The sequence below is a fragment of the Lynx canadensis genome, chromosome C2 (assembly GCF_007474595.2).
Source record: "Lynx canadensis isolate LIC74 chromosome C2, mLynCan4.pri.v2, whole genome shotgun sequence".
Lineage (NCBI taxonomy): Eukaryota > Metazoa > Chordata > Mammalia > Carnivora > Felidae > Lynx > Lynx canadensis.
Window position 1 is genome coordinate 48,522,943 of NC_044311.2, and position 23,799 is coordinate 48,546,741.

General features: G+C 42.5%; 1 protein-coding gene across 4 annotated transcripts in view; it reads left to right on the forward strand.

Annotated features, from left to right (window-relative positions):
• The first annotated feature begins 2,373 nt into the window (after positions 1-2,373).
• Positions 2,374-23,799, forward strand: part of ARHGEF26 (Rho guanine nucleotide exchange factor 26) — a 134,965-nt gene continuing 113,539 nt past the window's right edge. For 2 of the 4 annotated variants that reach the window (XM_030329554.1, XM_030329555.1), the window contains exons 1-3: positions 2,374-4,058; positions 5,419-5,458; positions 9,291-9,436. In XM_030329554.1, the coding sequence (XP_030185414.1) occupies positions 2,979-4,058; positions 5,419-5,458; positions 9,291-9,436 (1,266 nt within the window). In that variant the 5' untranslated portion in view covers positions 2,374-2,978. The remainder of the gene's footprint in view (positions 4,059-5,418; positions 5,459-9,290; positions 9,437-23,799) is intronic. The other 2 variants (XM_030329552.1, XM_030329553.1) reach the window with 2 other exon arrangements.

Sequence of the window (23,799 nt, forward strand, 5' to 3'; positions counted from 1 at the left end):
CTGTTCCCCTCTCTCTCTGCCCCTTCCTGGCTCTCTCTTTCTCAAAAATAAACACTTAAAGAAATTGGCAGAAGACACAAATAAACACTTTTCCAAAGATGACATCTAGATGGTTAAGAGATGAAAAGATGGTCAACATCACTCATCATCAGAGAAATACAAATCAAAACTACAATGAGATACCACCTCACACCTGTCAGAGTGGCTAAAATTAACACAAGAAACAACAGGTGTTGGAGAGGATGTGGAGAAAGGGGAACCCTCTTGTACTGTGGGTGGGAATGCAAACCGGTGCAGCCACTCTGAGAACAGTATGGAGGTTCCTCAAGAGCCTAAAAACAGACCTACCCTATGATCCAGCAATTGCACTATTAGGTATTTACCCAAAGCATACAAAAATACAGATTCAAAGGGGTATACACACCCCAATGTTTATAGCAGCATCATCAACAGCCAAAATATGGAGGGAACCCAAATGTCCATTGACTGATGAATGGATAAAGATGATGTGGATCTTACACAGTGGAATATTACTCAGCCATCAAGAAGAATGAAATTTTGCCGTTTGCAACAATGTGGATAGAGTTAGAATGTATTATGCTAAGTGAAATAAGTCAATCAAAAAAGACAAATACAGTATGATTTCACTCATATGTGGAATTTAACAAACAACAGATGAACATATGGGAAGAGGGGAAGAGAAGAGAGGGAAACAAGCCACAAGAGACTCTTAATGATAGAGAACAAACTGAGGGCTGATGAAGGGAGGTGGCTGGAAGATGGGCTAGATGGGTCATGGGTATTAAGGAGGGCATTGTGATGAGCACTGTGCCTTGTTATGTATGTGACGAATTACTGAATTCTCCTGAAACCCATACTGCACTGTATGTTAACTAACTAAAGTTTAAGAAATAGATTACACTTATCTTTTAAAAATTTTTTGATGCCATTTCTTGTTTACAGAAATATCTCAGCTCAAAGTAATATATATTCAACATACAGCATTTGGTAATACAGAATAGTATAAAACATGAAAAACTTCATGCTTCATCTCACAACCCAGAGCTTGCCTCTCAAGATTTTTGGCCATCACATTCAATGTATCTAGGGCAAAAATGAGTAACTTAACACACACAGTGGATACTCACTATATCCCGGCTGGATGCATGAATGCTGGGAGAACTTGGAGAGCAGCCCGTATGTCTTGCTGATAGACTTGATTATATAGATCTTATGGTCATTTTTCCTCTCCAGTCTGCCTTATTCTTCGGACATAGCAGGAGCTTGGCCAGGTTACAACCAACTTTCTATTTGGCAAGGGAGCATTTTGGAGGGATGGCCACGTGGCTCCTGCCCTCTTGAAGCTTACAGTCTAAAGAAGACAAAACATAATAACATAAATACAAAAATAAATGTATATATGCACATTGTCATGAACCGTAGAAAAGGAAGAGAACAGGTGGCTGGGAAAATAAGCAGGGCCAAGATCTGATTCAGGAGGGGTCAGGGAAGTCCTCTCTGACGGAGGAACGGGTCAGAAGGTCAAGGAAAAACAAAAGGGCAGGTTCTGAGGCGGTTAAACTTGAAGTGGGTGTGGCCTAAGAATAGTGAAGCAAAGTGTTGAGAGAAAAAAGTGCCACAGAGGTAGGCAGGTCGTGCAGGGCCTGGTAAGTCATGGAGAATTTTGAATTTTATTCTATGTATGCTTGGAAACCAATTTTTTTTGTAATTTAAATTGCATTTATTTTTGGTAAATAAATTTAGGTAAAATTCACGATTCAAAGCATTAAAGGGCCAATATTATTGAATGAAAACTCCTCCTCCCTCCAGCTTCCTAGCCACCCAGTTCCCCTCCCCCGAGCTGCCGGTACACATCCTTCCGGAAATACTCTAAGCACAAGCAAGCATATCTATCAATGTATATTATATTTTAAGCAGGGGAGCGAGGCCATCAGATTTGTGTTTTAAGACCACCCGAATGCTGAGAGGGCACTGGCTCTCAGCGTTTAGAGCCGCGCAGCCCAACTCACGCATTTCGCAAAACTCTTCTCTGCGTAGGACCAGACCCCTAAACCACCCCCTCCCCCAAACCCTGCCCCAGGGCTTTCTAAATTGCAACTCCGCATGGCTCCCACGCTCTTTCTCACGCTGTGCTCCTGGCAACAGCCTAGCGCGCCCACAGCTCCCGGTCCGGAACCCTTGAGTTCGGCACCCAGCCCACGTGTGCTCAAGTGTTTTAAACAGAGACCGGAGGGGATCGAAGATACGCCAGGGCGGGAAAGCAGGATTTGCTCAGGCTGAGACAGAGGCGGGTCTAAGAGTGGCTAAAACTGGGGCGGGGCCAAGGCTGAGGGCGGGACCAAGCTTGGGGGCGGAGCCGATGGCTCCAGTCGGCTGCTGTGGTCTCCAGATCTCCCGCTGCTGTGATTCGATCTGAGACCCGGGCCACCCAAGGGGCAGTGGGCGCTCGTTGGCCCTGGGTTTTGTAAAGTCCCGAAGGTAAATCTGCCCAGGAGCCAGGCGGCTTGAGCGAGAGGGGACCAACGACGGGGCTGGGCGGCTGGATGGCGGCGGAGGGAAGCGTCGCGCGGCGAGTTTCCCAAGAAAGCTGAACTCGTAGCAAAGTTTCCTGTGCATCAGCTTGCACCCTGCGTATTGGTGGCGGGCTTTTTCCGTGCGGGTGGTCTTTGGACGCTGGAGAGACGCGGAGGTAATTGGATTATTCCGCCTGGGTACAGCCCAGATTTCTGTTCCGGAACACGCAGCGAGGTGGGCGCAGATTTTGCCCGAGAAAGGGTGGGTAATTAATTGACACGCAGTTGTATCGCGCACAGCAGTCGGGTGACTGCCAGACTCCGAGAGCGCGTGTTTGCAAGGCGTGTCTGGTTGTCCGGAGGCAAAGTTCCATGACTTCTTTCCTCTTTAGGCAAGACTAACTGGGTGCTGTTCCCTCTCGGGCTGACCTCCGAGTCTCCGCTATGGACAGCGAGAGTGATGTGGATTTTTCTAGCAACAGCTTAACCCCTTTATGGCGGAGGCGGTCAACTCCTCAGCCTCAGTTGCTGGGCCGGAGCAAGCCGAGGCCCCAGTCCTACCAGAGCCCCAGCGGATTGCTGATCACGGATTTCCCAGTGGAGGACCGAGGGACGCTCCCCGCGGTGCAGACTCCTACCCAGGTACCCACCGCTTCTGAGGGCAGGACCGTCCAGGGGAACCCCCTGCTGCTTTGTACTCATCGTAGGGTGGTGACCAATGGGAGGACAGTCTCCCCGGAATACAGAGCTGTTTCTCCTCGGCTCCGACGTCCCAAGTCTCCCCAGGCTCCCAAAGCGTTTTTAGGGGGCTCCCCGAAATCCCCAGCGAATGGCACAGTGACCTCGCCCATGCCGCACCCGCTGCGCCCCCAGCGGACTCCTAACTCGCCCGCTTGCTGTAGCCGGGAGGGAGACCTGACCGGATTGACCACCAGCCCACTGCTTTTGCCTGCTGCAAATGGGCTAATCCCTAATATCGACTCCCCAGGCTCTGGGTCGCAATCCGGCCAGACGACTAAGGACCCTGAGCCGGGACCCTCGAAACTCTCTCCTGCGCCCCAGAAAAGGTCTTTGGAACAAAAACTCCCCCTCCAAAGGCTGCCCTCACAGGAGAATGAGCTCCCAGAGAATCCTTCAGTGGTTTTGAGCACAAACAGCCCTGCTGCCCTCAAAGTGGGGAAGCAGCAAATCATTCCAAAGAACCTGGCCTCGGAAATTAAAATAAGTAAATCCAACAGTCAGAATGTGGAGCCCCACAGGAGACTCCTCAAGGTGCGTAGCATGGTGGAGGGCCTCGGAGCACCTCTGGGCCCCGCAGACGATGAGGGTGAGGCGGAGAACGACGTGGACAGCCCAGGGTCTCTGCGGAGAGGCTTGCGGTCCACGTCCTATCGTCGGGCGGTGGTCAGTGGCTTTGATTTTGACAGTCCTACCACTTCAAAGAAGAAGAACAGAATGTCCCAGCCTGTTCTGAAAGCAGTGATGGAAGACAAGGAGAAGTTTTCCAGTCTGGGAAGGATAAAGGTAAGGGTGAGCAGGAGTGTCACTCATTAAGCCAGGCATTCACCAAGCCAAAAGCGAAGGTGTTGGGGGTGGGGGGAGGGGCACAGAGGAAACCAGAAGTTATTGTTCTCTTTTAATTCTCTTGTTGATCAGACCTGTGCACATCTATCTCTTGGCCATGCTGTTGCAGGCAGTCACAGCCAGGTTAATGCAGCTTGGTGGGAGGAAGTAAAACTCTTACCACTGTTTTAACTTTCTAAACTCAGGCAGAGTGGCAGAATGTGGGGGACAAATGTGAAAAAGAAATACAGCAAATTAGGTACTGGCTGAGTGAGTCCTGAACACTTTTAATACAGGTAGCTGAACAGGAGGGGGAGAGCGGGTGTGGTATTCTTGACTGAATGGTCAAAATGTCTGGGGCTTGTTTAGAGGTGTCAGGGGTTGCTGATTCATCACAGCTGAGACAGGAAACTACCCATTTCTTTTGAGCATATTGATTATTTTAATTATTGAAAGTAATTCATGCTAATTACTTACTGAATTTTTTTTGGAGTAGTGATAACATAGTAAATGCCATCCAGGTAAAATGTGAGTTTTAAAATTAATTGCCAGAATCACAAAAGTTACAAATGTTTGTCATCTTTGTTGTTGCTTGTCTCTGTCGCCACTGTCAGTGGTAGTATTTTATTCCCATGTTGTGTGCATTTATTTTTGAGAGCATTTAACAAGTTGGTAGCTCAGAACTTCAGATTCAAGTGAACTCTGTTCCCTGATCGAGGCCTAGAAATTTCATAGGTTAAAATACTGCCAAATATGACATAAAGAGATAGGGAAAACTAAAGAAGGACATTTTGGAGTGTGTATGTGCTGCTTTCTCCAGAAACAAGACAGATCTCAGCAGAAATTCATTTTGGCAGCCTCAACTTACCTTGGTTAATCAGAGAAGTGGAACCAGTTTATACAAATGTCAATATGTCATAGACAAGTAAGGCTATTTAATTTTCGACCTCATGGCCTTAAATTACATAACATTTTAGGTGTTTTTTATCCCCCACCCCCCAACTCTGCAATATAGCACAGCTCAGTTTAACAGTGATGGTGAATCACCAGTAGTGAAATGAGCTGCTTGCTGGTCTTTTGAGGATTCTCAAGCTGTTTTGCTGGGGTCTGTGGGATGTTGTACATTTTATTTTACCAGTTTAGTGAATTGTGGTAGTCAGACGAGTGAACTACTCAAGGGATCGTCTGCTGTATGCTTTTGGAAATCTAATGAATGTAACAACAAAAGAAGTAATTTTCTTAAAATAGCTGTATTTTCTGTTTGGCTCATTCATACATAGTTTGCTTTGCTTTTTCCTTTTTTGCTTTTCTTGTTTCTTAGAAAAAAATGCTGAAAGGACAAGGAACATTTGATGGGGAAGGTAAGCATTTGATTTTCCAGACTTTTATTGCTGTTTCAATGTGGAATATCAATTATAAGTTGAAATCCAACCGCAGTAACAAAAACACTTAACATGAGAAAAATGTCCAACTTCTTCCCAAATTATACAGTATGAATCTCTGCACTAAGCTAAATTTTCATCCAGTAATACCAGCAGCAAATGGAATTAACGGCATTCTTTGTAAGCTGATAACTTTGTCAGCCAACATCCTGGATTTTTAATTCTTATCTACCCTGGCTCCATCCCCGCCTCCCTCAAAAAATGGACAAAGAGTAAGAGCCGGCTCTAGATTTTGAGTTAAAAATCCTGAGTTTGGCACTTAAATCTTAAGTCATAGTTCCTTTGACTTAATATTCTTTTCTCTGTATTTCCAAATTTTAGTATCATTACTGACTTCCTATTTGCTTATCAAGTTTCAACTTCGGGGAACTCTAACTGTCCCGGCTGATACAAACCTATTCCTAAGAATTTGTAACCCGTATAGTATTTTTGTGAAGGATCACAAAAACAAAAGCTGCTCAGCCAGGTGTTCAAACCCTAATCAGATTAGAGGACTTTGTATATACAGACGGGTCAAGTGTCAAGTAACTGGAAGAGCACAAAGCAAACAGCCCCACCTGCAGCCTTCCTGGGGTGGGAGGAACATGGTGGAGGTGAAGGTAGTTACTTTCTGTCATGCTTTGAAATGTTAAGATTTTCTAATCTTTCAAGAGTAATGAAGAAGGGTATGCCTCTCTATAAGTAAATCTACCGTAAAATCACCCAGAGATATAAAATACGTAATCTTAGGTGATTACAAAATATTTCCCTATGTAATTCTTATAAAAATCTGTTCCCCTGGAGCATTTAAACATGACCAGTTCATAAAAATGTATTCGTTGCACCAATCTGAGGTGCAACGAATATATAAAATATATGATATTTTAGCTGGTTTGGGCAAATTCATTTCTCTGATTTTATAATTGAAGAAACTGGGAGCTTGGAGAGGTTTAGTGTCTTGCCCACCATCACATAGCCAGTATGAGGGCAGATAACTGGTCCTGAGTCCATTTTGCTTACTCTTGAATCACTTTATGACCATGAAGTAAACAGAGTATCTACCTAATAGGCATTTAGAGAGATGGTTTGCATCTTCTAGAAGTTGACATTGATTCTGGGACCTTTGTCTCAAAGGGTTAAAAATGTTGAACTTTTTTTTTTTTTAAAGTCCGAGGACAGACTTTTTATTTTTATTTTTACTTTATTTATTTATTTATTTAATTAAAAAAAATTTTTTTAACGTTTATTTTTGAGACAGAGAGAGACACAGCATGAACGGGGGAAGGGCAGAGAGAGAGGGAGACACAGAATCGGAAGCAGGCTGCAGGCTCTGAGCCATTAGCCCAGAGCCGGACGCGGGGCTCGAACTCAGGGACCGCGAGATCGTGACCTGAGCTGAAGTCGGACGCTTAACCGACTGAGCCACCCAGGCGCCCCTTTACTTTCATTTTTTATACGTAGTTGTATGTTGTTTCCTTTTATAAGGAGCTGTTTCTGTGCACTCTTTGGTCTCTTCTCAATATGATGGCCTGGAAATTTTCACAGATACGTACGTGAGGAATACAGGATTCTTAGAGTTAATGACTAAGAAGAATGTAGCTTAGGATGAGGTGCAGTAGAGTGGTGAGAACCTGCCAACCAGGGACCTGGGTTGTCATCGTACAGTTTCTGTTCATCAGTTGTGTGACATTGAGCAAGCATCTTAACCTCACCAAGACTCAGTGTCCTCATGGATGAAATGAGGCCAATAATACTATTGCCTTTGTTGTTGTGAGAATGAGTGAGTAATCTTATCAACAATGTACGCGTGTTTTGTGCCAACCACTGGTACTTTAGAGAACACTACAGAGGTGTGGTAACGCAGTCCTTACCCTCATAATCTGTTTTACATATGTTAAACCATCAGAAAACAGTAAAATCTTGCATCGACTCCAGTATTACTTTAGTCATGGTGCATATAGAACATGCAGTAGTTGATGAAGAGGCAGATGTCTGTTTTCTTCGGTAGGTGGGAAAGGCATTTCAAAGTCAGTAGGTCCCAAATCAAATTCATGATCTTTCCCTCTAAAGCTACATCTCCTCAGGCATTCCCATCTCCTGCTGTGCAGCTGTTGGGACCTGCAGATGTAGGAAACATCCTTACCACCTCCCTTTCTCTGACCCCCATCTCCAGGCCATCCTCAATAGCCCATCTCCATTCTTGCATAGCATCCTAATTAGTTCTCTACGCAGCTAGTATTTTGCTCCAACAATATAATCAAATCTTTTCCTTTCCATGGATTCCCTTTGTAATCAGGATAAAATATAATCTTCGCAGTGTGGAAGAAATTCAGTTGTTTTGTACTTGGGATAAAATCCAGTTCTTTAACATCGCCTGCAAATCTCTGCTTGATTTAGACTATGGCTCACCTCCCTAAACCCACCTTGCACCCTTTGTCCACTAGACACCCATACTCTACACATTGACTTTTCCTTTGTTCTTCTAAGGTATTATGTTTCTTTTTGCCTCAGGGCTTTTGCATATACTTTTTCCTTTAGCTCTGAAGCTTCTCAGCTTTCAGATCTTAGATTTTTCTCAGTAACACCTGTTTGACCACCGACCACCCCCACCCCGCCCACAAGAGGTCACACCCTGCTGAGAATCTGTTCTTCAAGCTCCCATATACAAATCATTCAGTTTATAGGTACGTATATGTGCAAGATTATTTTGTCTTCAACCCTACAGTGACTTGCCTTCTCAGACTGAAAACCAGAAAGAGTCCTTTCCATGGCATTGAGGCAAGAGCCTACATGATCTGCCCTCTCTTCATCTCCAGCCCCCATCTCTTAAGCTTCTTCTCTTCCCTCACCCTGTTTCACCCATATAGGCCTCCTTGCTGGTCCTCACACATAGAGACCTACCAGACTCCTGTCCCAGGACCTTTGTACTTGCTCTCCCCTCTGATGGGATGTTCTTTTGCCAGCTGTAAGATGTGTTGCTTTCTCACCTTTTTTAGATTAAATATCACTTTGGTGAGGCCTTCCTAAACCACCCTATTTAAAATCTACATACCCTCGTTGTAACGTTCCCCTCCTTTCCAGGTTTTGCTTTTCTCCATGACACTTATCAGCATCTGACGTACCATAAAAATTACTTGTTTATTTATTATCACTCTTTGCTCACTCCGATGTCCTCTCTATGAAGATTGAGATTTTTATCTTTTTTTGTTCATTGTATCCCTAGCAGTTGTTGGCATCCAGGAGGAATTTTATAAATATCAGTTGAATGAATAAATGAGTGAGTGACTTGGAATATTTTTCTCTTCCTATTTTTAGCTTATGAGGGCACAAGAAGTTTCTTTTATTTTCCATTTACTCTCAGCCCTTGGCACATTGTAGATATACAATAAATGTTGGTTAAATAGGTAAATGAATGGTGATGGGCTTTGAAGGAAAGGTAGGGTATGAATTCAGTCTAACCTAAAGAAAAACAGTGATTTAATAGGCATGGCTATCCTCTGTAGGTGGTAGACAGAAACATGGAAACTTTGCTTCCATTGGTATTTCACGTATGGATCCCTCCCATTCCCCTGTAGGTGAATTGGGGACAGAGCTGTGTGAGTGAGAAAATCACTTTTTGGTGATCACTTTTCTTCAGTGATGAAATCCATTTGTTTCCTTGTTGTTCATTAAACTGGAGCCCAAACCTTGTATAAATATGGATGTTGGTTTAGAAAAACTAGCATAAAGACGGGGGCAATTAGTGACCTGTAGGGTTTGTATTTCTTAACAGAAAATGCTGTCCTGTATCAGAACTACAAAGAAAAGGCTCTTGACATTGACTCTGATGAAGAGTCGGAGCCCAAAGAACAGAAGTCAGATGAAAAAATTGTGATTCACCACAAGCCACTGAGATCCACATGGAGCCAGCTTTCTGCGGTGAGTGTTTACCTTTTTCTTTCCGATCTGTGGGCATGAAAAAACCAAGCTGTGGAAATTAGGTCTGGATGTGGTTTTAACTTTTTCTGCCAATGATCTTGTAACCCAGAAGAGAAAGACTCCTCTTCTTTTTAAATTGTGAAATGGGTCTTGAAAATCTTCAGGCACTGGTGAGAACATGGACTTTAACACTTCTGATTGGGAAAATCAGGTTTTGATAAAATAAGGTGACTTGACACTAATATACTATGCTCTGGAAGCTTTTCCTGCTCAGTATCTTTTCTTGTTTTTTTAATTTTTTAAATTTTTATTTATTTTTTATTTTTTATGTAGTATATGTGTAGAGGTAACTTAATCTATCCTGAACTTTATCATAATTGTGGCTATATATACAGTTACGTGTATGTGTATCTATGCACAATAGGGAGTTTATGACAGTTTTTCCTTGGACATTTCATTTGATATAGACACAATTATATGTTCTTGCAGTTGATTAATGAATGGCATTCTGTTCCATATCCCTCTGTGCATCTTTTGTGTGAGCCGGTCTGATACTTATTTTGTGTCGATGAGTAATTTCTCCTCTCTGCATCAAACATCTTTTGTTTATAGCCATAATTTCTCTTCCTCCTGGTTTAACAAATGTCACAGTGTGCAGCTTAGTTTACTTGATAGGAGTTTGGGCACAGCATCTGTGGGCATCTGATGCATTACCAAGTAGAAAGGAATTCCCATGGCTGGCTTGGGTGGTGGGAGCATTGCATCAAAAAACAAGCCAGTACACCTCTGTGAGTCCCTTAGGCAATGTGGGAGCAGAAGCGATTCCCTCTTAAGCTGAAATGAGCATTGTTCAGTGTCAAGAATATCGTATATTTAGGGATTGCACCAGTATAAAAAAAGGAGTTGTATATGTTGGAGCTCATAAACAGGGATATGGGAATGGATGTATGGTGATGACGAGGATGACTTCTGGTCAGGTTCTTCCTCCTCTCTTCTACTGTCTTTTGGAATTCAGAATTCTAGAAAACTAGCCCTTTCCCCCTGTCTCCCTCCCAGCCCCTAATTCTGTTCTAAGGAGAATTTATTCATTTCCAGTGCCTCCAAGCTGTGGCTCCCTTAGTATTATTCCACAGATTAAAATGTCCTGAATTAAAATTAAATTAAAATTCCCTCAGATTAAAAGGGCAGGTGGTGTTACAACTGATGCTGGTGAGTGTGGAGGATGAGGCCTGGTGGGGACTGTGGTGAACAGGCCTGATGGAACCTGAGCAGCGGCCACTTAGGTCACGCCAGCCCTGTGTTGCCAGACCTTCTGACATTTAGAAAAGAGAAAGCCGAAATCTGGATTTTTTTTTTTATGAGTATTATCCTAATTCAATTTTAGAAATTTTAGAAAAATGATGTGTGAGGCCAACAAAGGATTTATGGGCCAGTCTTGTCTCCTGTGCTAACGACTTTGGAACTTTTGTGATGTTTCTGTGATTTTCGCATGTGGTCAGGTGGTCACACCCATCCACAGAACCAGCATGTTGGCAGCCTTACACCCTAATCTAATGATCTCGTGATAGTAAATCCCTGAGCACATATGTGGAGAAACTGGTGACAGGCCCTTAGAGGCCATGCTAACTCTAAATGGCTGTCATTCCACTGTTGGTGTGGGCCATTTGGTCGAGGATCCTCAAAAAGAAAGCTGTGGATTTTTTGAGTTCTTCCTCTGTGGTGGCGGCAGCTGCATTTGTTAGCACGGGCCTAAATCTTGCTGTTCTTCTCTGCACGCTAAACAGAAATGTGTGTTTCCGTGTCACTCACATTCTGATCCAACCTAGCTTTAGTGCTGAAGAGCAAGCTGCTGTACTTCCGCCCCCTGAAATTTGGCTTTCATCTAGGTTAACAAAAGCATATTAAAATAATACTCCAGGACCTACTCCGTACAGCTTCAAATATGGGCCTGCATTTCATATGGCCAAAGATAAATCGATGTGCCTTTTGTTAACAAGACTGCTATCAAAAGACTCTCTGGTGATAAAATGTAAAGCTATAAAGTGGCTTCTAACTTTGGTGTGTGTTATCTTGGATTTCGGTGTTTCCAGGAGGCTTGTGTATATTTATTGTGTTGCTTGGCAATCACATTTAATCAAAGCAGCATTGGACTTCGCCTCTTCCCATTCTTAGGCACCAGATTGCATTTCCTTTACGCTTTTTGTGTCTTCTTTTCACATTTAAAACATTTTACTTTAGTTTTCTACTGTAAAGTACTTGAAACATGCGGAAAAACTTAAAAATGAGTATGTGTAATAGATTTCTGGGTACCTGCCACCCACATTGAACAAATGTTACCATTTTAACATCCAGATCTCCATTTCTTAAGGCAGATCCAGTTAACCACCCTCATCTCCAGCACTTTGCTCCTTTCTGCCTTCCCAGAATAAGTACTGCCCTGAAGTTCTCTTCTGTCCTTCCCACGTGGGTTTTCTGTCCACTAAAGAGATGCAAGCAAGCAGCTCTGGCTTTTAGGAAAGTAGATATTTCAGCGGCAGAAAGTGGTCATTACTATTTTAAAAAGCCTAGCAGTTGGTATGTCCAAGTTGCAGTTAGGAGCCTAAAGAGAGGAAGCTTTGTGAGTTATGACCAATGTCAGGATGTTTCCATAAGGGATCAGCACCTCCATTTCTCCATTTGACCTCCTGCCCTAATCCTTCCTTGTAGCGGGGCTACAGTGTTTACGGTGGGTTTCAGAAAACATCTGCTCTTTCCATGCTTCCCTTTAATGTGCCAAATTAGTAGGGTAACCTGCATCTAATCTTGCAGGTATCACTTTATTTACAAAATTTTTTTTTAATGTTTATTATTTTTGAGCGAGAGAGAGAGCAAGGGAGGTGTAGAGAGAAAGGAGACACAGAATCCAAAGCAGGCTCCGAGCTCTGAACTGTCGGCACAGAGCCCGATGCAGGGCTCCAACTCATGGACCATGAGATCATGACCTGAGCCAAAGTCAGATGCATAACTGACTGAGCCACCCAGGTGCCCCTTGCATATATCACTTTAACACAAAACTCTTCTTTGAGTAAGGCCTTGATTCTAGAGAGTAGGACAAGGGGTTTTCTGGCAAAAGGTTAAGTCTCAGTTTGGCATCTATTGACTTTCTACTTGGGAGGGGTGTGTGTGAGCACACATGTGCATTGGCTGTTGTTGGTTGTTCTATTTTCTAAAAAATCTCTTTGTTGCAAACACCTGCCTGCCTCCTGGGATGATGAAACCTTTCTTACCAGTTGGCCGTGAGAAGCATTCAGTATGCAAAAGGCTCTTCAGAAGTGCAGCAGTTTGCAGTAATTTATGATTGTTACACAGCTCTTTAAGCCTTCAGTCCATAGTGTAGTGTCTTAGTGTGCTTGCTTATGTGTCTCCTTTGGTTCTGTTGGACAATCACACAGGTGACAAGTGTCCCCGTTTACGTTGTTTACAGGTTTAACTGTAGGGTTGTGATTATCTAGCAATGAGGGAGAATTAGAACTGTGTAAGAGACATTTAGTTGGGCCTCAATGGGATGGACAGTCTAGCTGCCACGGACTTCTCCAGTCGGATTAAGGTGAATTGATGGTGATGAACTCAGCATTGGTGGCTGTGCCAGCAGGTTCTCCATGTAGAGGTGGCCGTTGTCCTGTGGTCAGGAATACAACCTGGGCTCCTTAATTTCATAAGACGGTCACAGGCTTGCTCTTCATTCACTTGATTGTCAAAGTGGGCAGATCTCTCTGAGTAGGTAAAAGTAGGTAGAGATAGAATGTCTGCATTCCAGGGAATATAACTCTGTGCTGCTCTTCAGGCCTTCGAGAACACTAATATATGAGATATAATTTTCAATTATTATGGTTCCCAGTTTTGAAGTGCAAAGGGTTTGAGGTTTTGAGCCAGGGAAGTCATTTCTAACCTCTAGGCATCTGTGCCCAGAGACCAGGAACCTGCCCCACACAGGTATGTTGCTTGTGACTCACCTAAAATGGCAGCATGAGGACTAAGCCAACAGTTCTTGGATCCCTAGGAAAAGCTTGAGGTCTGAAGAGAAATACTGATGATATTATTAGTCTGGGATGGAACACTGAGTGCTTGTTACAGTTACTGCTGGGTGTGTAGCCAGCTGAGTACTGGACGCAATGTGAGCTTCAGGATTTCCCTAAAGTTCATCCTTTACTGGGATCCTGGAAGCATTTACAATATTACCAAAAGCAAAAGATAGATGTTGACTGGAGTCTTTTTGTTTTTTATCACAACCACCCCTCCCTTCCCTGAGATCACACACTGTGCATGTACTAAAAAATGATGGTTGTGAAACCAGTGTTTGCTTTGTCAAGATCAGCGACAGCACCTAAGCCACCTTCGCCAGCCATGCCCTGACCCCATTTATTTGCCATGGGGTGTGTTTGTGTAATTTCCATCACCTTGACATGCCAGGTACCTTTGAAAAGGGCGTTCAGACTCCGCAGGCAAAAACAAGCACGCAGGCAGACTTTCTGCTGGAATTCAACACCTAATATAGTCATCCTCTTCTGCACTCTTCATTTGCACTTGCTGACATGGGGCTTTATCAGTAATCTTGAATCATTTTGAGTATCTCTTTAGGTTGTTCAGAAATGCTAAACTCTAGCGAGGAACTGATTTTTCTGTTTTCATCAGAGTGTTCAGCTGTGCGTAGTGTGGCCAACGGCGTAATGGGAGATCTGATGTCAGGACTTCAGTCTCCGAGCCCTGGTTCTGCTCTTAAGATGCACAGAGTTTGCCGCTGGACGGCTTTTGCGAACTGCCAAACGAGAAAGGACGATTTGAAAAATGGTGACTTTGACATAGGTGTAATTTCATTCAGTTGAATATATAACAGATACTTTGGAGACTTAGCAGTTTTATCTGATGGGACTTATTCTTTTAGAATTTATATTGTGTTCACGGTGAGAGACATACTGTTTTCTACTAAAAACCAGAGCTCCACAGATGTGATAAACCTGAATATCATTCTGTTTACAGAAATGCTTAATGCATGGAGAGGTCATAGAAAATTGCATTCTTTTTCCTTACATTTTCACACGTGTCTGAATTAATTTTCAGTTCATTGACTTGCATAAAATAATCTTCAGTCATATAATTTTCTATTTACCTTTTGCAACATAGCAGTCTCATAAAATTATTTTTTACCTAAGATGGGGATTTGTGCCTTTTACCATACCTATCTTTTGTTTTTTAAAAAATAGAAAAAAACATGCTCATTTTTCATGTCTGGCTTGCTTTTAGTGCTCATAGTGGAAACAGTCTGGGCTCTAGATATCTACTTGTCCATGCTTTTAAGTTGGCAGTAGGTCTCCTGAAATGTTTGTATCTTTATACAGAAATACAGAATATTTGTATCTTTATACAGAAATAGAGGTCCATGTGCCTGGACCTGAGACCCAACCAGAGATCCTGTTCTAGCTGAGGAGCCTGGAGCTGGGGGCCTGCTTAGCTGAGCCAGGGACTAGGCTCTATATGCTCCTGCCATGTTAGTACAGTTAGATTATGGGGTCCTCTTAACATTTTTAAAAATTAATTTTGACTTATGTAAGCAACACATAATACATTCTCCATGTAAAAAAAGAATTCAAACAATTCTTTAGTCTTCAGGTAAGACTAAAATCTCTGTTGTCATATCTGCAATCCCAATCTGTTTCCCCTTCTCTATTGGTAGCGCTATTCTTTAAAAAAATTTTTTTTTTAAATGTTTATTTATTTTTGAGAGAGAGAAAGAGCGCAAGCTGGGGAGGGACAGAGAGGGAGACCCAGAATCTGAAGCAGGCTCCAGGCGTTGAGCTGTCAGCACAGAGCCCGATGCGGGGCCGGAACCCACGAGCTGTGAGATCATGACTTGAGCTGAGGTCTGATGCTTAAATGACAGCCACCCAGGCGCCCCTAGGCAGTTCTGTTCTTAATTTGGTAACATTCTTCTCAAAATCCACACATACTCATTTAAGGGAAATATAAAGTTCACATGTGTTTACTTAAATATATACTGTACAGTGTTCACAATTTTGCTTTTTTTCTGAGTGTGTATCATATCAATCATTTCATGTCTATACATGATGATCTTCACTGTTCTTTCTAGCTGCTGTGTTATTGTATAGGATGGATATCTGTTTTGCCGTCTTTCCTTTTGGGTAGTTATACGTGCACTGAGAATATAATAAAAACTTTGAGGCATGGGTCTTTAGAAAAATGCACACACAAATATACATGTAAATATTTTTTAAAATTTATTTTATTTTATTTTTGAGAGAGAGAGACAGAGTGCAAGCTGGGGAGTGGCAGAGAGAGAGAGGGAGACAGAATCTGAAGCAGGCTCCAGGCTCTGAGCTGTCAGTTCAGAGCCTGACGCAGGGCTTGAACTCACAGACTGTGAGATCATGACCTGAGCTCAAGTCGGACGCCCAACTGACTGAGCCACCCAGGCGCCCCTGTAAATATTTTTTTATAATTTTGTTTCTTTTCTTTTTTTTAAATTTCAGTTTGAGGATTTTTTTTCTTGTTTAATCTCTAAATACTGGAAACACCTTACTTGAGCTCTCTATATATCGAGTAGTTTCCATGTTGTTCATATCACCTTTAGAAGTTTTCCTTTTTCTGAATTATAGCAGAGTTGGAACTTGAGCTGTATAACTCTTTCTGAAGAATATATATAGATATATAAACTGCTCCAGCTGAAGCTGATTAATGAAAGGGCAATTGAGTAGTAGATATGCCAGTGTTTATGTTCTTGATTCTCCCGAGAGAACAATGGGATGTGAATTGTGGGCGTGTATGCACCATTCCCCTAGGGAGGCAGAACACAAGAGACAGGTGCTCCAAGAAAGTGGGAGTTGATGAGCACAGGGATATTAAATTTTGGTCAGCATAACTACAGAAAGGCATTTCAAACAGAAACCTAGACTTGGGACCCAATACAAAGAAGGTCTTATTATTTCATTGAGCAGAAAACCGATGAGAGAGATTGATGAATGATTCCTTCATTCATCTAGTCTTTATGGAGAGCCTGCTGTATTCTAGGCTCCGTGCTAGGCCTCAGAGATAGAGCAAAACAGATTCCGCCTTGCTTTCATGTCCTTACAGACACTTTTCATGGTGAGACAAATATCAAATGATCTCACAAATAAATGACAGAATTACAACTGTATTAATGCCATGAAGGACGAGTTTGTGGTGCTCTGAGATCCTATGGGGGAGGGCACTTGTCTGGGCAAGGTGCTGTCAACTGGTAGGTGGTGGGAGAGGAAGAGACAGGAGCCTGCCATCAATGGTGTGTCCACATAGGTGTCTGGGTGAAGTTGGTGGTGGGGGACAGGCACAGGATTGAGGAATCTCAGGCAGAGAAATCATCCTGTATGTGGACCCTCTGGGGTGATGGTGGGTAAGAGGAGTTAAAATTGGTGCACCTGGAGCTTCTTGCTCTGCTTCGTGGGCTCTTCCTCACTCTTCCCATCTCTAAATGTTGGAGGCTCCCGAGGCTCCATCTTTGGGCCTCTCATGTGCACTCATTTGGTGATCTCATCTGATCTTGTGGATTTAAATACATCACATGCTCTGATGACTTCTAGTGTCTATTTCTAGACTGGACCTTTTGCTGAATTTTCAGAGAAGGATATCCAGCTTCATTTCTGGTATCTAATTGGCTTCTCAAAGTTAACCTGTCCAAAAGTTCACTTCTGATTACTCTCTTTTATTTTTATTTTTATTTTCTCAGCAAATAGCAATTCCATCTTTCTACTTGCCAACATCCAAAACCTTGGTGTCATTCCTCAGTCTTCTGTTTCTCCCATAACCTTCTTCAAATTTGTTGCAAAGCCTGTTGCCTTTACCTTCAGAATGGAGCTACTCTGCTGTTCTGCCCTGTCCGGCCTAGAAGTAGATTGTCCCCACTGCTTTTCAGCTCAACTCCTGCATCTACTGGGGCCTCTTTTCATCTCTCCTCCATGTAGGAGCATATAATTATATTTTTGTTTGTGATCCTGTTAAAATATGCCAAGATGCTTTTTGTTCTGAACCCTAAAGTGTTCTCACCTCCACTTAGAGTAAAGGCCAAGTCTTACAGTAGCCATTGAAGCTGTATAATCTGTCCTGGTTACCTTTCTGGACTTATCTCCGCCATCTTGCTCATTGCTCAGTCTCACTGATGGTCCTTGAATACAAGGTGTACTCTGCGCCAGGGCCTTTGCATTTGTGGTCTGCCCAGCTGCTAGTAACTCTTCTTTTTTTAAAAAAAAAAAATTTTTTTTTTTAACGTTTATTTATTTTTGAGACAGAGAGACAGAGCATGAACAGGCGAGGGGCAGAGAGAGAGGGAGACACAGAATCCAAAATGAGCTCCAGGCTCTGAGCTGTCAGCACAGAGCCCGACGCAGGGCTTGAACTCATGGACTGTGAGATCATGACCTGAGCCAAAGTCGGACGCTTAACTGACTGAGCCACCCAGGTGCCCCTAGTAACTCTTCTTCCAGAGAGCCAGATGGCTTTCTCCCTTACCTTCCTTCCCCCTTACACTTTCTTAACATTTCTTATCCTCTCTATGACACTTACCTCTCTAACATACTGTGTTATTTACATTTTTGGTTAATTGCCCATCTACTCTGCTGGAATAAAAGGTACATGAAGGCAGAGGCTTTTGTCCATTTTGTTTCTTGGTCTATTCCTAGCACATGAAACGGTGCCTGACTTAGGGAAGACTTGCAGTAACTACTGGATGAATTTATGAATGAATGTGTAAATGAATGAATAAATGCAGAAAACTAATCCCAGAAGTGAAAACAGTAGAAAGTTATGCATCAGTGAAAACAACAAGGAAGTTTCCTATTTAGGGACCACTTGGAGGCTATATTTAATTTTTTTTTATATTTAATTTTTATTAAAAAAAATTACTGATGGTTGTTTGGCTGCATCCTGGATCTAATACATGTCTTTGATACATTGGGGGAAATTGGCATCTTCATAGTTTAGAACTGTGTTAGCCCATGGTAGGTGTTTGCATGCTATGAAATCAAATTCATTTGCAACCTAATTTTTCACTTGGTATTTCTTTTGAAGAGGTACATAGGGTGTATGCAAGAACAATAGCATTCTGTAGAAACAGTACAATTAGGTAAAAGGAGGGAAGCCTCAGGTACTTTGAGGAGTTCTGAATACTGAGCCTTGGATTGTGGAAATCATCTGTCGGATTCTTGCATTTACTGTCTCGATCTTAAGATGTGCCCTTCTGGTGTCTCCTCCTTTAGTCTGATGATGGGACTGTTTCCTCAAGGCCACATCCACAGAATGATTTGTCTCCATGATGATGGAAGAAGTCATCACTATAAAAATTACTATTGAATCTTTAGATATGGAACTTGTGCTTAAAAATGTGTTTTCTCAAAATTTGATTTATCCAGAGTACTGATAGTCTGGATTTTTTACTTTAGTCTGTACTCTTATTAGGTCTTAGCATTATTATGGCATTCATTATCTGAATATCTTCAATTGAAGCTATAAAAGATTATAAAGCCAATGGACAGCTTCTACAGAAGTAGTGTTGTCAGTGAAAGGAAATTGAAGATTATTTTCCCTTTTGGCGTGGGAGAGAAACACTGCCACCCATCCAACTGCAATAACACAAAAATGGAGTGGTTCCCATTTTGAAGTGGCAGGAAACTCTGTTTCTGGTAGTAATAGGCAGAGGAGTGTGATTGTTGTTTGCTCAACTGAGCAACAGGGAGCCCTTCTAGCCACATGGGTTCAAGGTCTCAGTGTGAGCAGGCAGTGCAGTGACTGACCTGCAGGAGAGCTGTAGCTCTGGGACCTGCCATTGGACAATTAGGATATTAATTTGTTTACATACAGTTAAATTATTGACCAAATATTTGCAGAGGACTTACTGTGCATTGGAGATTGTCCTAGGTCATTTCATTACAGTTTATGTAGTCTTTAGGACAATACCATGAAGGCAGTGCTGTTTCTCTACTTTGTTTCAAGGTGACTGAAACTGTGAGATGTTAAATATGGTTAGGCTCCTACTGTTTTTGTTAGGGTCTGTGATTACCTAGAACAGAGCCTCTCAGGTGCCCCGTTATCATGGATACAGGTACGTAGGGCTCTGGAAGAGCAGGAACTATATTTACCTCTGGTACTTGGCCGATCATGTGACTCAGCAACTATCTGCCTGTTGGCTCACTTCTTGTCATGAACTTACTGTCCCATTTTACTGTGTCTGTGTTTTCTCCCAAGAGTTCCTGCATACTCAGTGTCAGAGTTCTGGTAACTTAGACTTGAGGTCACCTGGGATGGGCCTCCCCCACCTCATGTTATCCTTTCAGCTCCCAGATATATCTACCTAGTTCAGTTTCTTGAGAGGATATCGGATCATATTAGCTCAGCACTTCCCCCCACTTAAGAGGCCACCTAAGCATTTATTGTTGTTTGGCTCAAGGTGCCTAATTAGGTATTTTCCAGTCAGCTTTGGCCTCCATGATGCATTATGGTGGTCAATGTGGCCACCTTGGGTCATTTATTTTGTGGAGGTTGTGAGTAGAAAAGCTTTTCCTGTAGGGGTCTGTGAGACCGACATGTTGTTGAGCGACATGACTCACGTATCTAGTGTAAATTTACACGTGGTGGAAATTGATGCTGCAAACATGCTGCCTATCAGAGGTGGAGCATAACGAGAAATACATTTTACCTTGTAATTGTGTGTGTGTGTGTGTGTGTGTGTGTGTGTGTGTACATGTCAAAAGTTAGAAGTTACCCTCAGTACTTGCATTACACAATGGTGTTTTCTGTCCTTTCTGTTTTATTACATTTAAATAGATGTTGACCAGAAATCCATGAACTTGATTGTGTCAATCACTTGTAGTTTGGAAAGCACTGGTGTCTGATTCCAAAATCCGTTGATATTAACACTGCATTGTAGTGAATGGACCAAACAAAGCAAGCCTAGATCCCAGTACCTGCACTGTAGGAACTTAGAAGCTGGTTCAGAAGACAATAGAAATGAAATATCTAAATGATGTTTCTGAAAGAATGTAGGACACGATGCCAAAATGAATGACCCAGATAGATACTATAGAGAGCCATAAAGGTCAGGGAAGTTTTCTCTAGAGAATATGACTACAACTAGGTGGGCAGAAGAGTAGGAAATAAAAGCAGTGGAAGTATGAAATATGGCTTGAATGGCATTTGACATACAGGTAAAGGAAGAACAACAGTGGTAGTTCTGTGCCTGTGTCTCAGATCTCCTCCATACCATGAGATAATCCCTGTCTGATGAAAACATTGCATGCTTTTTGTACACCTAAGGTAAAATATCAGTTAGTTCACTTTCTTACCCAATATTCCAGAACAGGTTTTGCTCAGGTTAGATTTTTATTGCAAGTCTAGGAAATTAACTTTATCGTCAGTGTTGTTTTAAGTAACTTACTGTTTTGGAGTTGATCGTTCCGCTCCATCTGCCACTTGACAAAAACAACAGACAAAAGTGAAAGAGCCACTGAAATGTTCGCACCACCTTCACAAGCGGGAGTTTTCCTGCCCTGCAAGAGGAGCGCACCTCAGCCCTGTTCTGCCTTCGTCAGCCCGTGTTGACTCGCGCCTTCACTATGAGTCAGAGGTGCTCATGCTCAGTTACCTACTTCGAGTCCAGTCACCACTGTCACACCTGCACCCCTGCCTGTCCTCACTCACTTTCATCACTGCCTCAGAAGCCACTGCGTGGTTTGGGCTTGATTGAAATCTTGCTTTCTTGTTGCCTCCCTTTCCCTTAGCTATTTCGCTTCTTTTATCTGCTAGTGGTCACCTGCCACACCTCTAGCTTTCCTTGTGGGCGACAACAAAGGAACGCAGGTAATATTGACACCCTGGAACAATTCCATTTGCCTGCTGTGCTTGCTTTCCTCCTTTCGAGAGAGGACTTTGAAACATATTTTAGCTTTCATTAAAAATGAGGCTGTAATTACAAAGTACCAGGAAGAATTTTACAAGTACCAAAGGAAGAAAATAAAAATTAGTTGAAATCTCTCCCCTCCCCATCATTATTGACGTTTTGATATAGAACTTCGCAGACTTTTAAAAAAAATGTATATATGTATAGAGTTTTTTCTTTTGAGCAAAAGCTCAATAATTTAATATTGCCTTGTTACCCATATTTCCCCCTACCAATATAAATATCGCTTCATGTCTTTAAATCTGCTGTTTTGTAACTCATTTTTTTTCTCTTAACCATGTTGTGAATGACTTTTCATGTCATTAAACTTTCTTCTACAAGAACTTTTTTTCAAGCCCATAGCCTGTTTCATCAAATAAGTGGATATTTAGTTCTTTACCCAACTCCCTGTTGTCAGTTGTTAGTTTGTTCTGTGGTCTTCACTATAAAACTCAAAATCTAAAGCTGATTAAGTTCTTTCAAACAGTGTTTTTGAATCACAGAAGTAATACAGGTAGATTCTCCTTATTACAACATTCAACATGCCAGTTAAGGCTGAAATCTGTTTTGACTTTACCACCAATTCCAGGCCTTTGCCGGTTAACCACTGTGAGCACTGCTTCTGGGGATTCTGTTAAACGTTTTACTTTTTAAGCATCTTGCCTTTTATTAAATGCTTTTAGAGAATTGTCCTTCTCTTCTAAAGTCAGCTTCCTTTCCATCCTTTCTACTTCATGTCATTAGCTTTTCATGCCTTTCCTAACTTCACTTTCTTCTCTTAATTGTTGATCGATACGGAGAGCTGCTTCTCATCTGGGGGCTAGAGGTTGACTACGCTGGAGTCTGGGCTCAGCAGCCCATAGGGGAATGAGGCTAGTGAGAGCTGCAAGTGAAAGAGGGGAATGTTTTTAGCAGGAGTCATGTCAAGACTAATGAAAGAGTTAAGTTGCAGGGTCCCCCGCTGACAGGGTAGTTTTCAAGAGCAGCAGAAGCTGGGAACCCAGTGGGAGGTGAGGTGTCTGGGGCATTCAGGAGGAGGACTGTTTTAGGGGATGAACAGCTGCAGATCACAACCGCCAGGAATTCAGAAGTGTTAGAAGGCAGGGTGCTGCAATGGTTAAGAGCTCACAGCCTTGGGGGGGGGGGCGAGCAGGCAGGTCTGGGTTTGCATCCCGGTTTTACTGCAATAATATTAGGGCTAATGATTTTTTTCCGTGATTCTGTGTTTCATTTGTAAAATAGGGATAGAGCCAGCCTCCTTGCATGGTTGTGATAAGGTTTAGGTGTTACAAGTTCTGGTGCATGGTGAGCATTTGATGCAGCAGTCTTTTGAGAAGTAAATTGAGGGCCAACAAGAATTGCATCAGGAGTTGGCCGGATACAGGTAGCTAGCTAGTGAGGGCTGGCTGGCTACGATGAAGTAATGCGTGCTTATCTCCTAAATTGTACAAAGGACAACAGTTCATTCTTGTACGTTTAACTACCTATCTGCTTGTGGTTTGTACTCTCTGCCTCCTATCTGTATTGAAATAATTTGGGTTCATTCGGGAATCCTGGCTCTGTCTGTAGAAGGTGACACGGGCCATAGAGGAGAGAAAACCTTGAGCCCTGGCCTGCCTTATCTGAGTTTGCCATTGATTTAGCACACCTGAGGTTACCTCCAGGAGGCTGCTTGCTGCTTCTTAAGATCCAAGAACTTTGGTGAGGATTACAGGATTATTACTACAGTAGACCAAAGAGGAGATCGGTTTTTTGAACAAATGAATTAGGAGGTCCCTGGCATGTTAGTTGACATATTTTTAAAACCAAGCCTATGATTTTATTAGTCGGACCATTGTCTTCTACCTCTTCATTTTTTTAAATAGTGTTTTATCTATTTACCCACTCTTCCCTAAAAATGTGACACTGTCTTCCTCTTGATCTCATTTATCTGATCTTTGGTTACACAGATGTCTGACTCTTTATTTTTTAGTTTTTTTTTTTATGTATTTTTAGATCTCTGACCCTTTAGACTGATGTTCTATGGCAGCTTGTAGCTTGGGTAGTGTGATCTCTCAGGGTCCTTCTGATATGAATCAGGTGGGACTAGAGAGAGCCTACAGGCCTGGTTGCAAGGACACTATTTCTGGATCTCCACAGATTTTTCATTTTAGGGACTTCAGACATACTCTCAGGGGGTGGCCGTTCCCATGTTATTTACAGTGAAAGAACTCTAGCTCATTTGTAATTCAGGGGCTGTATGGGTTGTGTTAAGTCTGTAGAAAGGACCTGGGAGTGATTGTGTCCCATGGTGTAATTTTACTTGGCAATTCATTCCCTTCCCACTCTTGAACTCTTGAGAACAAAAGCCTGTGAATAGGGAATCACCAACAGGCGTGAATAACCAGATGATTTTCAGCAAGTGGGT